The sequence below is a fragment of the Rhizomucor pusillus genome (genome assembly GCF_041956525.1).
Source record: "Rhizomucor pusillus strain CBS 183.67 unplaced genomic scaffold VTP01scaffold_4, whole genome shotgun sequence".
Lineage (NCBI taxonomy): Eukaryota > Fungi > Mucoromycota > Mucoromycetes > Mucorales > Lichtheimiaceae > Rhizomucor > Rhizomucor pusillus.
This window is the reverse complement of record NW_027192146.1, coordinates 322,124-337,155: the sequence shown is the minus strand read 5'-3', so window position 1 is coordinate 337,155 and position 15,032 is coordinate 322,124. Positions and strand designations below refer to the sequence as shown.

Sequence of the window (15,032 nt, the reverse complement as noted above, 5' to 3'; positions counted from 1 at the left end):
GCCGCGAACCCACGCAGCTCCCGTTCCTTTCTTTTCTTCACCTGATTTCTATCATACAATGTCTATTCTCTCGACTTTCGCAAAATATGCAAAGAATTCAGCACAGAGACTTGTTCAGAACTTCAACCTACATGAGGTAAAGAATCAATTACAGTCTATTTGTTGAGTCAGCACCATTAACACGTTGATGATCCAGGTCTCTGGCAGCCTTGGTGATTTGGGTACTTTGCTGCCTATCATGATCTCTCTGGCAGTAAATGGACAAATCAATCTAACGAGTACACTGTGGTTCGGTGGCATATGGAATATTATATCAGGATTGCTGTTTCAGGTTCCAATGTGTGTACAGCCAATGAAAGGTAAGTCTGATTCTGCAACCGAAATCATTACAGAAGCAGTCTTTAAATCTGGGATCACTTAGCTATCGCTGCAACTGTGCTCGCAAGCAATATGTCAATTGAAGAAAATATGGCTGCTGGATTATCCGTAGCTGCATTCATCTTCTTCCTCGGTGCAACGCGTACCATCCACATTGTTGGATCATACACTCCGGAAGCCGTTGTCCGGGGTATCCAGCTTGGAACTGCATTGTCCTTAATCAAGAAAGCATACAGTCTCGTTTCTCCGTTGCATTGGACTATCACTTCTGCCAACTGGGCCGATAACTACTTGTGGGTGTTCCTGGCATTCATCTTTGTAATCCTCTGCTACCGCACTCGTGTGCCCAGCGCTCTCATTCTGTTCATCATTGGTCTTATCTTTGCGCTAGTACGCATGTTCGCCACCGAAGTCGGCGAGCAATACCCTCGACCAGTTGCAGCTGGCCATTATCCAGACACTGTAATTGTCCCCACACCTTCGGAATTCCGCACCGGTTTCGTCAACGCTGGTCTGGGTCAAGTACCGCTGACAGCTTTGAACTCTGTGATTGCCTTGAGCATCTTGGTCGACGACCTGTTTCCGGACCATCCAGCTGACACCGCCAAAATCTCCGTCAGCATTGGCATAATGAACCTCATTGGATGTTGGTTTGGAAGTATGCCTTTTTGGTAACGTATTTCCCCACGGTGGTGGAGAAAAGATTACCATGCTTATCAGATCAATGCAAACTTTCTGTAGCCACGGCTCCGGAGGCCTTGCAGGACAATATCGCTTTGGTGCTCGCAGTGAAGTCTCTATCGTTCTCCTCGGAGCATGCAAGCTGCTTCTTGGTATCTTGTTTGGCAGTTCACTGGTTGGCCTCTTGCAGCTGTTCCCAGACTCTATACTCGCTGTTATGCTTTTCATTTCTGCAATTGAACTCGCATCTGCTGCCCGCGTGCTCAACCAAAATGAACCTGATTTAGTGAAACAAAAGGAGAATTATCTAGTCATGCTTATCACTATGGGTACTATCTTTGCCTTCTCGAATGACGGCATTGGTTTCCTCTGCGGTATGGGTGCTGCAATCCTTTTGGCAATTCAGCGACTGGGACTCCGTCAATGGTGTGTTGATGTATGGAACGGTTTCCGAGCGCTACCATCCGTTTGGCTAGATCCCCACGCGCATTACATGAAGCGCGAAACATCTAATAGCTCCAGCAGCACAAGCGAAGGTGTGCGGGAAAGTGCCTCTGTCTACGAAAATGCAGGATTACCCAAGCCAGCCACTGCTCCTAATACCTCTCACTAGGCTATATAATTGTATATCTTGTACATTTTTTTCTTGTCTATTACTTTTATAATTATAATGCAAAAGAGAATATAGCTTCCATTTCATCAACTGTGCGCGGCATGATATTCGTAGGGTTTTCATATTCGTTCTTGGGATCTTCAACCGCTCGGTATATGCGACGATAAGCGTCTAAAAGTAGCCGGATAGCTTCATCTTGTACTTGTTGGTAATGTTGTGATAAGTTCAATGACCGAAGTTGAGGAGAGACGTCGGAGCTTGCAAGAATGAGAAATGAGTCGAAATGAGCCATTGCAGCTGATATCGATCGTGCGTCCATTTGTGCAACCGACGACAAAGGCGTCTTATCTCTGGTGTCAGAATCTGGAAAGATTTATCCAAATTTGTCCAAATACTTACCTCGGGATCTTTGGATCGCAATGCTTCATCAATCTGGAAAAGCCCTGATTGTTTCAGTAGTACTTGATACTAAGCAACAAAGATAAATGGCTATACTCTCGTAAGACCTATCCTCTGTCCATACCTGCTCGATCGCTAGGTTATGAAGTAGCGTGTTTATCCGATTAGTAAGTACTTGCTTTTTATGATCTGTAAAGCTGAAAGGAGATAGGGCAGCCTAGGCATTGAGTTTAGTAATTACATTGTAATCTCTCGAAAGGATCTAAAGTACCAGGATATGCTGAATGCAATTCACGAGATAGATATTTTGTTCAATTTCTGGTCGCTTATGGACAGAGATTTCACACATATGAATGAGCGGATCAACAATCGCATTCAAGGTCTCTCCGATATTGAACTCAGGCATTTGTTCAGTATTGCTGGTAGCAACAATCAGAGACGAATCGTAAGACGAGAGAATTTCTTTCTAAACGGAAAATGTCAGAACCCAAAGATGCTATCTATATACCACGAACTTGCCAGCTGCAGGGTCATATCGCGAACAACAGATGTGATCGCCAAATCCTTTCCTGGTGGCTAGAACAATAGCTCATAAGCACTCATGGTTTTACTGAACGGAATATGCCAGATACACACATCACCTGACTGTAAAAGTCTTTCACCTTGTCCAGTAAGTGTTTTGAAAAAGTACTTATAAGCCATGTCCGTTATACTACATGTAGAACGTACAATTAGCCAATCCAGATTGACACTGAATTATCAAATCCACTCACTCGTAAAGTACTTTTGAGAGACCTGCGTTCTTTCTCAAAAGTTTTCCGATTGTAATAGCATAAAATTGGATCAGATTCGCAACCCTGTACGATGTAATAGCTCCTGGTTGCAAAACCAAAACCTGCTCCATTCGAGACTAGTGCAATTTTAGGACGACGTATCGTAACTTCTTCGCAAATTACATACTTTGAGAGGACGGCATGTACCTTCCATGGCCGATTCTAACAAGTCGTCAATAATATCTTCAATTTGCATTGGTGGCCTTGGTCCAGTCATCTCTTCATCTGTAACCGTTGATAATAGTATATTATATGGATCAGTACATACAAATTTCAGCCTTGCACCTTACAGAAATATTTTTTACCTTGGCTCTCATCCTTATTCGGTGACTTTTGGAATAAGGTTTCCAGCATTTCTTTTTCACTCGCGCATGCTTGATGGATCCAAGCGAGCATATCCCCAATGTAACGCAGGGAGTCATGTGCCTGTAGTTCAATAGGACGAGGTGTACCTCCTGGTCCTCCCCGCGTCAAAGCATTTATAAATGCTCGCGCCACAGCCTCCTGTCGTGCGACTGCCAACTCATCCAAGATTGTTCTAAACCAAAAGCTTGTTAGTATAATTCGTATGGAGTATCTGCAAGCGGATCATACTGGAAAAGTACGGGTCGATGCCTTAATGCACTTAGAGCTTTGGTCATCAGCGAGCTCACGTCAATGCTGTCATTTCCAAAAGCACTTCGACTTTCATACTGAGTCCAACGATACAATTTTTCGTAAGCTGTCTCTTGATATTGCGACATTGATTCCATTATTTGCATTCTAGGATTATTTATGTCAGTATTTATATTGAGATTGCACATCAAAACATACCCAGCTTGCTGGTTTTGAGTCATTAACAAAAGCCTACAGTCGTGATAGATTTGTTGCAGATGTTCCAGAGCAACGAAAAACTCGTCATCAATCGGAACGGATGACGAACATAGTCGGCGAACCTCATCATCGCTCAAGGTAAACTTCTCCAACAGTTTATCAGCAATGGCGATCCGTGCATCACATGTCGCGCTATGACCGGTCCTTTAAGATACGCACCATTGGGTGATTCTCCTTTGAATAAAATACCTTTTATTTTGAAGCGTGTGTGCTTGCTCAACCATATTTGCAGTTTCTGCACTTGTAGTATCCAACTTTTGTCTCAGTTCTCTACAAACGTGATCCATCTGATCCATCTCTGCCTCTAGTATTTCCAATCGCTGCATAAAACTTCAGAATGCTATCCATGCATTTTGTATATTCAGACAGACCTCGATAACATGCGAGAAACCTTCAAGGAATCTTTTGTTTGCCTCTATTTCTTTCTTTTCAATACTGCCACGTAGATTACGTCGAAGGTCAACTTGGTCGAGATCTGAGATCTCTGCTAGAGATGTTAAAGCAGCTTTAACCTGGGCATCTTCGGAAGCAGAGGCTCCAAGAATCTTATTGAGTTTCAGTGCAAGTGATTTGTTGGGCTTATTCGTGATGGATACGGCTGGAGTGCCCTCGAGCGACGATGGTGTTCCTGGCTCCTCCATAATGTCGAGTTGAGTTGGTCGGTTGAACGAACTTGAACGCTTGACGCGTCGGAGAACGCGACTGATTCGTTCCTGCGGCCATTTTCAGGGAGCACTTGTCTCTTTCTTTCTACGTTGCTGCATACAATGTCCGAGGTCGACAATTTATTTCTACTTTCACGCCTAAGAGACCTTCGGCAATGTGATGAGGAACTTGCAATGTTAGTGCGACAAACGGTACTCGAGCCTTTTCAACCAGATCTATCAGAGATCCGTTCAAATAAGAGGGCTGGTAGGCCTTCAAGACAACAGTTTCAAGAAATGGCAACGCGATTGGGAAGACTGCAGTTGGAAATCGTGAATCAGAATACGAGAACGCTGCAAAGCTTGCGTACGCGTAGTCGAGAGGAACGTGCAGACAATCAGATTGCAATCAAATGTCTCCTTGATTCCGCTTTGTATTGCCTCTCAGGGCTCAAGCACACGAAAGTATACATGCGTCTAGGACCGCTGGATATCGAAAAGTCAGCCGCAAATCTTGTTTCTAAAATGGTGGATCTAGGACAGGTAACAAAGGAATCAATATGATGAGTTTTCCAATTCTAATGCGTCTAAAATATTGCCAGTATACGCGTGCCTTGGATGAATTGATCAGACTTCGTTCAAACCTTGCCAGCTCGATAAATCTACAGCTCGATAAAGTGCAAGCATACGAATCATTATTTGACGAGAAATCACCCACGCCTCCATCGTCGCCACGAAGATTCCTGACAGCCTCACCAAACAGAAAGCAAAGCACAGATTGTCTTTCGAAGGCAAATGCAGCACATAAGATCTTTCGATCTGACACAGCAAACATTCCACCAACAGATGCACATCTACTCAGAAAATACGCCGATCTCTTGATATATCCGTTCGATACTTCAATCAACGATCCATACGTCATCCTCCTTATCATCTCGTTTCAAACCAATACTATCCGCTGTCTGATTGAGATTAATAACGGAAATCTATTAAAAGTACGTATACCCTGATATACCGATCGATGATTTTGCATGCTAAGTACTTTACAAGTATCTGTATCCTCTCCTAAATCGTCGAGGTAACATCATGGATTGGTGCCTCCACCTTCAAAGTATCGATCCATCACAGGCCCGTTCGCAGTTGAACAATACATACAGGGCTCTAAGCAAAGCAGCTTCCATGCTGCCACAAACTGGTAAATATATATAATATTCAGTGATTGTATCTTGGTGTGGTACTGACAATACAGAAAAAGACAATGCGGCCTTACATTCTTTTGCTCTGCAATGTTTGGCTATCCAAGCTTCCTATTATGGTGGTACTACCACAAAGCAGAGTTTGTGTGACCGTATCGTGCGGATGGGATTAGCATACGAGAATTCCAGTACTCAAGGTACAATTGGCTCGTCACATTATTAATTGTTCGACATACTGATATGACCGTAGTGGACTACCCTACCCTTCAAGAGATATGCTACAATATTGCAAAGACAGTCGAGCCGTCTGTTTCAAACTTGGCAGAACTTGATGCATACTTCAATTTATGTGAATATTGCGCGTACGTTGCACGGAAGGTAACGTGGATGGAATTATGAATGAAGAATTCTACAGAGCCTAACGGATAAATCAGAGCAAAGGCCTTTTAGCCACGATTAACGCCATTCAGCAAACGGTGATGATAATTGAGAATATGGAAGAAGATGAGAGGACGAAAAGCTATTATTTGACGACACAGCTGGCAGCAGCAAGACTTGCAATGGCCGCTACACAGCTAGAACGGGTAGTACTAGGGGATTCTTGTAGGTCATATATTAGTTATTGCCTCGGATACAGTTAGCTGATCTTCATTTCCTAGATAATGGAGTGCAATCAAACCTTTCCGATACACTGTCGATTCTGCAAAATCTCTCTGAAATAGTCGACCATGCTCGTTCTAAGGATCGGTATTCAGATCAAGCAACGTCCAATTTTTGCAAGTCTGTGGACATTTTCCGGTCAAGTTGCAGTCGGTTCTACGAATCCATTGAAAAGAAGAAGAAATTGAACAAGGAAATCGCTGGAAACCTGCCCCCGGATGCAGTGATACAGAGCGAAGAATGGGAGATTGCTTTAGAAAGAATTAAGCTGTGCTTATATACCTGCACTGAAATTCTACCGTGCATGATACAAACCATGCAGAAAAGGGTAAACTAGGTTTCACGCATTGAAATAATATGATCTAAATAGCATCGTAGACTTGGACTTCCCAGTCAAAAACGCTGCAGTCAGCAGACGAAGCCATGCTTACGTTTGTCGATATTCTGGTTCTCTTGTCTCGAATGATGTTCGACGTTGACGACGAGGATAGCTACTCGCAATCATACGATTATTTATCCTTTGCTGAACAAGTATGCGCGGACGTGGGTTACTCTGGAGGTTACAGATGGCTATCGAACGCATATTATATGATCGGCGGTTTACTGTTCCGCGCTGGTCACTGCGAAGCCGCCAATTATCCTTTTCGAAAATCATGTGCACTGTTGGAAAAAGACACTGAGCGTGTTGCGACTGATACGGGAAAGCTGCAACTCTGCAAAAGATACGAAGCTCTCGGCGTCTCTAACCAAGCGAGCAAATATTTTGAGGCAAGTAATTTCGAATTGTATCTTTTGGAGGCTTTCTATAACAATTGTATACGTTCCCAGGATGCTGCAAAAGCTTACCGGCTGGCATTGAAGCGGCTACCACGTTCAAATATAAAGGCCTTTGTTCGAGACCACAACAAACTTAGCGTATACGGACTGATCGAAAAGAATCCATTTGTCCCGAAACTCATTGAGCGTTTCCTGCGAGCTTCGATTGTGGATGACGACATGCCCCAAGTCGACTTTGCGCATGATATGATGGACTTGGACGATTTACAGCCTTCCGAAAAATGTATCATTTACGAGTGCGAGCTCAAAGTACTACAGAATTTATCTTCCAAATACGATTGCAACCGGCAGCAAGTAGTGCTCGTTTCTGCTCTTCTGCGCAATTATGACAGTTTGGAGTACCCTTTACGACGCGCTAGGTGAGAACAAACTTCACAGCTAAAACCATGCTCAGGATTATTAATGCAAATAATTAGAGTTCTCCTTGGACGTGTCCGTATCGAACTCTCAGTAAAAGGTTCCCGGGAACTTGCTGTTTCTCGTGCAATAGAGGCAGCAACAGAAGCCAGTACACTGCTACAGTCAGAGGTATGCTGATCGTCGTTTGATTTATCACACTTTAGATGCTGAAACATTTACGACAGAGCTACGGTCAAGACAGTGCACTGCTTCAGTATAGACAGCATTACCTTGCTCTCGCGTTGTCGTGGCGGGCTCTCTGTGCCAAGGAACAAGGAGGCAATATGACAAAATCCTTGAACCTTGCTCTTCAGCATTGGGGTATGCTTTTGAAAAACCTCAGACCAATTTATACAGGTAACGAAAGTACAAACCGAAAAGGTAAATCGATCTCATTATTCCGTCTTCCAATAGGTGCTCCACGGAAAGAAACTCTTCAGCAACTATATACCCAAGTGGACGATCTTGATCGCCTTTATGATCACCTACGTAAGTTGTTTATTTAATGAACTGGAACTTAAGAATACTTACATATTGAAGGAATGTTGGCCGATTTCTTTGGAATAAATAGCCAATTGATATACCAGATCAGCACACTTAGGCTGATGCTGAAGCTCAACAATGGCCTTCGTTCAGCTACGAGCGATCACATTACCGGTGCGTATTAGTAGCTTATAGTAGAAACTCATTGCTGATATGAACATATCTAGACTCAGTATTGATCAGCTCTCAAATTGGACGTATCTACAGCGATCTTGGTTATTCTGGAAAAGCCTCTATGGAGTTTTCTCAGGCTGGCAATATTATACCGACTGGAAAAGTTTCGGTGGAAGCACATATCACCTATCTCGTACTATATGCCCGGCATTTAGCCAAAATTGGCAACCTAGAAAAAGGGTTGGTATGCGTATATAATGTGTATGCACCAGCTAATAAGTATTTCTAGCCAAACTACGTTCAACGCCGCTCAAAAACTGTGGAAATCCTTGATACAATCCTCCACTGATAATAGCTACAAAAACTCACGGTCTGAGCTGTCGCGACGCTTGATCTTGGCAGATGCATACCTTACCAGATCGTTTATATCTATGCATACTGTAAGGATAGCCCTTTTGTTTCTGGAACAAGCACAAATTTAATTGACAAAATCTAGGAAACATTGGTTGCCGCCGTCGATGATTGCGCACAAAGCCTGAGCATACTTACGAGTTGCACTCGTACCGTGCGGCAACGGATCCAGGCCTTGATGAACGACCGTGCAAATCACCTTCAAGATCCCTTCCAAAGCGAGCCTGCAAGCAGCGCAAAACAGCAAACAAAAGGCTTAGCATTGGTTTCTAGCCTGACTTTTAAGGATTCGGAATGGTTAATTGCACAGGTAACGTAAATCCGAGCTATGTGTTAACCTATACAAGTTAATTGAATGGTTTACTAGAAAACGAGCACTTGTTTACAACAACTGGCGTACCTGTACATGACTCGTGGATCCTGGAGAGATACAAAATACTACTTGGAAAAGGGCTATGAACTTGCGGAACAAATGAAAGCTGACTTGACCAAGTTCAACTTTTTGCTTTCCTTGAGTAATTTTCATCTTCGTACCGGCTCAATTGAGGATAGCAGAAGAGATTTGGAGACTGCTATGTGCTTGCTCCCTCAGGTAACTTCATAGGTGCAAATGACTAATATCCGTATCTAATCTTAGTATGTCGAAGGGGTATTGCTATCTGCAAGAAGAAGCGAAGTTCAAAATGGCAGTTGGTGATGTTGATGCCCGGCAAAATTGTATCGACGATGCATTGCAATCGTTCGACCGTGCTCATGAACTGCTTACCAAGGTTATGGACAGAGGATACATCGCTTCTATAGAAAATCTAGTTGAAAGGTATATTTACTTGGTGTGTCTCGAATTCACGTGTGTTAATACTTTTCCCCGTGGCAGTCAAGATGCCCAGGATACTGTATCGGATGCAAGCCAATTGCTATCCATGGAAAAGAGATCACGCAGTAAGTGGTAGGAGCAGTCAAATCGATTGCGGCAATGTTAATCATGCATTTTGAAGACGATAATCAATTCGAATGCCGTCCTTTGCGAAATATTCAGGCGCTGAATACCATTCGGAAAGGTATTTAAACAATTCCTGACGAAACAACTGGAATACTAATTTCTTATGTAGCATTGATGTTAGTGGCAAATGACTCTGTTGCAGAAGGTCTGGCGCTTTTGGAGAAGTTGGAAGAGTCCATTGCTTCTATTCTCGATGAATTGGAGCTTAATGCTGCTATCTCTAAATCACGCGCACATAGCATTAAGCGGGATCTCGCGGATAATGTACTTTTCAGCGAAGGTAAGTAAAAGAGAGTATGCTATGATCTCTATTTTTCAAGGTTGCTGAATCCAGTTGCAGCGCATATCCTTCCTTCATTTCCTGCGAAGCAGACAAAACCATCGATTGTGAAGAAGACGAGCAACTCGCAGCACCTGCGTCTTTTACGTGACAATCTAAATTTCGCAATGGAACGTATGCTGGAAACGCATAGAATAGGTGCAGAGAAAGCGCCTATCCATCTATTACATCAGCTCTGTCTTGACTCCGGCTCCATGATGTTCCTGAAGAACTTTTTCGCCTCCAGTGGACGTATTCTGATGAATAACTATGCAGCTCTCAGCACGTACTACTTGGGTAAGTGATTTTCCGATGGAAGATAGTAACCTTTTTACTCAATTGGCTTTTAAAGAGATGTCAAAAGGTTTAAGCATCCGACGTGAAATGCAGCGTTGCCTTATTGATAAGCTTCAATTACGAGCCAATACCCAAAGCACTGAGATGCAATGGCCCAAGACATTTTCTGAGGAAATAGAAGAAAGCGTTAATGAGCCGGTTGATATGGATATAGACGAAGAGTCGGATTGGTTAGCAGCACACTTAACGAGTCTTAATGCTGCCTACACCGAAGAACATGAATTGGATGACAAGGAATTCCAAGAGAAGTTTGTAGATATATTGCCTGATAACTGGACGGTTTGCAGTATTACGATGGATACTAGCACCAACCACATGTGCATTGGAAGGCTTCGATCTGGTCAAACGCCACTAGTCGTCAAAGTACCTTTGCAAAGAGGAGCACATCGAGCTTTGCAAATGGAAACTGCTTCCTTGGAAGAAGTCATCAACGACCTAAACGACATTATTCACCAAAGTGATGATACGATCAAAAACAGCGACATGTATGCACGGGAACGGAATGCAGGACAGTGGTGGCAAATCCGAACGCAGCTCGACAGACGGTTAAGACGACTATTGGAGCTTGTGGAGGAAAAGTGGTTTGGAGGATTCAAGGTATTAACTTCAAGCAAAGTTTATCAAACGGCATTCTTAACTCTTCTTTAGGGTCTACTTGTTGGCCGATACTACGAAGACGAGGATGAATTGGTCAGATTCCAAGAAACTGTTGGCAACTTATTGTTCGAAGCAGTGAGCAAACATGGAAAGCAGAAAGTTAACAAACGGCTCGACCTGGATTTGGAAGTATGCCGGATGGTCTTACGACTTGGCCCTGATGCTCAGGACTTTGAATTGGTGGATATCGTATATTTCCTATTGGCTTCTCATGAAATTCATGATATCTCGCTCGACTACAACGCCATCGACCCTACTAAGGTATGCCTCAATCAAGATCCACTTTATTAGTTCATTGTAACTGATAATCAACAATGTAGTTGGTATCAAAGTTGAAAGCCGCCATTACCAGTTACCACTGCAATGCACAATCAGCTGGTGTTAATACCATGCAAAAATTACCTGACGAGCATGTTATTTTGATACTCGACAACCATATTCACAAATTGCCTCTGGAGAGTATGGCAACATTGCGCTCCCAGGCAGTTTCACGTCTTCCCTGCCTATCCTTCCTTCGAGATCGTATTCTCTATCTTCTGGCATCATCCCAAACAGAGCAAAACGAGGATGCTGACTGGTCTCACTTTTCAATTGACAAAAGATCGACATACTATGTCCTAAACCCGAGCGGCGATCTCAAGAAAACACAACAAGAGTTTGAGGAGACGTTTCAAAAGTAAGTCTTGAAAATGATCATTTGATTTTGAGTCGATAGCTGATCTGGTATTATTTGCAGTATGAACGGATGGAGCGGCATTGTCGAACAAAGACCAGTAGAGTTTCATTGGATAAGCAGCGTTCAGAGACATCAGCTTTACATGTAAGTGAAAGTGAAGAAAAAAGGAGGTTTCTTGACAAGAAGGCCCATATAGACTGTTAAATGCAGGTACTTTGGACACAATGGAGGAGAGTCAATGATACGAGGCAAAGCTGTCAAGAGATTAAGGCATTGCCCTGTGGCTATTCTTATGGGATGCAGCAGCGGTGCTCTCCACCCAAGAGGCGAATTTGACGCTGATGGCAACGTTGTGAACTATCTGCTTGCTGGTAGCCCCGCAGTTGCTGGTAACCTCTGGGATGTCACAGACAAGAGCATCGATCTTCTGACGAAGAAAATGCTCGAAGAATGGGGTATCCTGGGTAAAAATAAGCACATCTCGCTCGATGAAGCAGTATCTGCCGCAAGAGATCACTGCGTCCTCCCCTTCCTAATTGGAGCTGCAACAGTTGTTTACGGTATACCGACATATATCAAATAGTTGTATCATATTTTTCATGTAAAAGAAACATCTACTTTATCACCATCTGCCAGGCTGATGTTGAGGATATGGTGGCTGCTGAGATGGATGCTGTTGCTGTTGTTGCTGCTGCTGGGGCTGCTGGGGCTGCTGAGGCTGCTGAGGCTGCTGGGGCTGCGGTGGAGGATAATAGTACTGCCCCGACGAAGGCGGTGCAGTAGGTGTTTGCACCCTGTATGCATTGTAATCTGGTGGTCGGACAGCTGGAGCGTAAGAAGATTGAGGGGTGCTAGGTGGCGGTGGCACCGCAGTAGAAGATACAGGAGGATACGTTTGCTGAATAGGAGTAGAGGGCTGCTGTGGAGGCACCGGATAAGATGGCTGTCTCACATGCTGCTGAGGGGTAGCCGTACTGGATGGCGCAGTGGAAATAGGCCGTGGCGGAGGGTAAGCCGAAGTTGGAGTTTGTTGCGGCATTGTCATCTGTTGCTGTTGCTGCTGTTGCTTAGGAGGAGGAGGTTGCTGCTGAGGCACAGACTGAGGTTGAGGCTGAGATGGAGGGGAAATATAAGGATGCTGTCTCAAAGGCGATGTGGCCTTTGGGCGCTCTTCTTGCTTGTTAGCACTGCTTTCATTTTGGCTCTCCTCTAGGAAGTGGGCTATATCCGACTTTGTTAGGATCCATTCGGCACAGTGAGCTCAAGTTTCTCAAGTACCCATCTCTGCAGTGGAAAGTTGTCGATACGTCTTTTCGGCGGTCTTGTCTTTTCCTACAAATCAAAATATGTTTGTCTTCTTTTTACGGAATACAAGTTTCCATGAAGTTAGCTACCTTCGTCTCCTTTTGGCTTATCCGTTTCTGATTCATTCGCATCCAATATAGCATTCAGCTTGTCGCGAAGCTCTGTGAGCTGCGTAATCAGGGACGAATCTGTTTTTGATACAGAAATTTGGTATTCCTGTTGCAAATCGTATTAGCAAGTCGGCATCCCGCAGATACTCAGGCCGCCACTTACTTTGTCAAAGACGGTAATCTTTAGCAGAGAGCTCTGTGAAATGGCATGACTAACATCGAGGTCATCTATAATATATGTTTAATACCACAGGAAATAGTATTCTTGACCGAGTATCGCACCTGTCATGCTTATAAGGTCTCCTTCATCGTCGGTATACTTTAGGATGATGTTATCAGGACCTGATAACTCGTTCTTGAACAACCTGTACATCATCAAACAAAGTCTGCAATAGAGCGTAAGTCGTATAGACTGATATGTGTATGATCCTTTGAAAACTTTACTCGTCGTAACTCGGCGCTTGGTTGATAGGTATACGACGAATGTCGTTCCCCAAGCGACCTAGGGTAGTTCAGTTAATCACTCGAAACGTAAGCAATTCACAAAGATCTTACACTTGACAATGATATCGCCAGAAACTATTTTTCGCAGATCCTTGTAGTCTTGCACGCTGCTCATGGTTAAAGCAACAGACGTATGCAAACGAGATGTTCCTGGGACAAGAACTTTCGAACGCGAGAGAAGTCAGACGCTTCCTTGCATGGTGCATGATCCAGTACCACCACTCACAAAAAAATATGTCTTATAGCAAGCAACTTTTTCACGAACGCTTTTTGTTTGCTATGCAGTGCTTTCCTCTCTGTTTGTTTGTCAGTTTTCTAGCTATAACGCCTCAAGTAACGATATAAGCATAGAACAACGCTCAGAGTTTAATAGGCTCAGTCGAGCGTACTGGATTCTGCAGGATGTTTTGAGCAGTATATAGCGCGCTTTAAGCCAGCACTGTATGTGCATATTCATGCTCTTTTAAGCTTAGGACAAGTTGATATTACTTTAGCATTGCTCATAAAATCTTGGCAACCCTATTATTGACGACGTATAAGATATACCGAGGTTTGAATCCTTCCTACTTGAATAACTGATGACTTTTTTTGCAACGGCTATAGCTACTGTTAATGAGAATAATCTGTAGCGAGAATGCTTCCTTAAAGTATAGATATCACGTCAAGCACTCCCTCCTCGGTTGAAGTTGGGAATATACAGAGACTCGTGGCCCCGTCTTTGAGCGGCGGGAGAACAGCTGGTCCCCGCATAAAGATTTTTTCTCTGCCCTCCTTCTTGCAACTGCTTGTTCGCTTTTGAGAAGCCAAAAATGAGTGACAACGAACGATCAGGCTTGCAAGATGACGAACTTTCCTTGCCAAAGGGTATTTCCTTCTAAGTTGAGTGTTGAAACTTTACACTGACTATACGCTGCTCCGTAAAACAGCAACTGTGCAAAAGCTGATCAACGAAATGATGCCCTCTGATCTCGTCTGTGCCAAAGATACACGCGATCTACTCATCGATGGATGCGTTGGTAGGCCGATAGGTCCTTGTCAAAGTGGCTCTGTCTCTGACCACTGCGCGTTTTGTGATTTGTAGAGTTTATTCATTTGATCGCCTCGGAAGCCAACGACATTTGTGAAAAGGAAAACAAAAAGACGATTGCCGGTGAACACGTCATTTCAGCCTTGCAAGCTCTCGGTTTTGAAGAATACGTTGAAGACGTAGACGAAGTATTCAAAGAACACAAGAAGCAACAAAAGGCAAATATAAGCATAGCGTTGCATTGTACGGAGCATTCCTTATGGGGGCAAATAGTCTAACAGTACGATTCTAGGAGCGAGACAGAAAGAGTTCACGGTTAGAAAACTCTGGCATTGCTGAAGAAGAACTCCTGCGGCAACAAGAGATGCTGTTTGCACAGTCAAGACTCAAGTTTGAAGCTCAACAGCAGTAATCATGCCTTCAACCTGCCCGTCCACTTTGTATCATAACTTTCCGTTCGCTATTACTTTCTCCTTTGTTTTGTCTCCGCTTTTCC

At 43.7% G+C, this 15,032-nt stretch overlaps 5 protein-coding genes across 5 annotated transcripts; 3 read left to right on the top strand and 2 right to left on the bottom strand.

The window, feature by feature from the left end:
* Nucleotides 1-58: 58 nt before the first annotated feature.
* On the top strand, nucleotides 59-1,672 carry VTP01DRAFT_7428 (uncharacterized protein; the record flags this gene model as incomplete). The annotated part of the gene is made up of 4 exons (XM_069386439.1): nucleotides 59-136; nucleotides 197-359; nucleotides 422-1,049; nucleotides 1,120-1,672. 4 exons carry the CDS (start codon nucleotides 59-61, stop codon nucleotides 1,670-1,672), a joined length of 1,422 nt encoding a protein of 473 aa, XP_069241894.1.
* A 52-nt stretch (nucleotides 1,673-1,724) lies between these two features.
* Nucleotides 1,725-4,418, bottom strand: VTP01DRAFT_7427 (uncharacterized protein; the record flags this gene model as incomplete). The annotated part of the gene is made up of 13 exons (XM_069386438.1): nucleotides 1,725-2,015; nucleotides 2,072-2,140; nucleotides 2,196-2,288; nucleotides 2,343-2,537; nucleotides 2,591-2,647; nucleotides 2,708-2,783; nucleotides 2,845-2,981; nucleotides 3,032-3,129; nucleotides 3,210-3,442; nucleotides 3,499-3,666; nucleotides 3,718-3,909; nucleotides 3,967-4,097; nucleotides 4,149-4,418. 13 exons carry the CDS (start codon nucleotides 4,416-4,418, stop codon nucleotides 1,725-1,727), a joined length of 2,010 nt encoding a protein of 669 aa, XP_069241893.1.
* Nucleotides 4,419-4,544: 126 nt separating this feature from the next.
* Nucleotides 4,545-12,173, top strand: VTP01DRAFT_7426 (uncharacterized protein; the record flags this gene model as incomplete). The annotated part of the gene is made up of 27 exons (XM_069386437.1): nucleotides 4,545-4,964; nucleotides 5,024-5,416; nucleotides 5,472-5,616; nucleotides 5,677-5,814; nucleotides 5,868-5,995; nucleotides 6,052-6,220; nucleotides 6,277-6,605; nucleotides 6,656-7,045; nucleotides 7,106-7,473; nucleotides 7,531-7,642; nucleotides 7,699-7,870; nucleotides 7,928-8,002; nucleotides 8,054-8,170; nucleotides 8,224-8,410; nucleotides 8,460-8,610; nucleotides 8,667-8,891; nucleotides 8,949-9,173; nucleotides 9,229-9,398; nucleotides 9,456-9,520; nucleotides 9,577-9,639; nucleotides 9,691-9,861; nucleotides 9,922-10,197; nucleotides 10,253-10,854; nucleotides 10,906-11,175; nucleotides 11,235-11,590; nucleotides 11,651-11,734; nucleotides 11,801-12,173. 27 exons carry the CDS (start codon nucleotides 4,545-4,547, stop codon nucleotides 12,171-12,173), a joined length of 6,174 nt encoding a protein of 2,057 aa, XP_069241892.1.
* A 39-nt stretch (nucleotides 12,174-12,212) lies between these two features.
* VTP01DRAFT_7425 (uncharacterized protein) lies at nucleotides 12,213-13,624 on the bottom strand (the record flags this gene model as incomplete). Its single annotated transcript, XM_069386436.1, has 7 exons — nucleotides 12,213-12,811; nucleotides 12,869-12,922; nucleotides 12,985-13,111; nucleotides 13,169-13,233; nucleotides 13,288-13,391; nucleotides 13,450-13,507; nucleotides 13,561-13,624. The coding sequence occupies 7 exons, from the start codon at nucleotides 13,622-13,624 to the stop codon at nucleotides 12,213-12,215; spliced, it is 1,071 nt and encodes a 356-aa protein (XP_069241891.1).
* A 694-nt stretch (nucleotides 13,625-14,318) lies between these two features.
* Nucleotides 14,319-14,948, top strand: VTP01DRAFT_7424 (uncharacterized protein; the record flags this gene model as incomplete). Its single annotated transcript, XM_069386435.1, has 4 exons — nucleotides 14,319-14,373; nucleotides 14,436-14,525; nucleotides 14,591-14,754; nucleotides 14,829-14,948. 4 exons carry the CDS (start codon nucleotides 14,319-14,321, stop codon nucleotides 14,946-14,948), a joined length of 429 nt encoding a protein of 142 aa, XP_069241890.1.
* Between the last annotated feature and the right edge of the window lie 84 nt (nucleotides 14,949-15,032).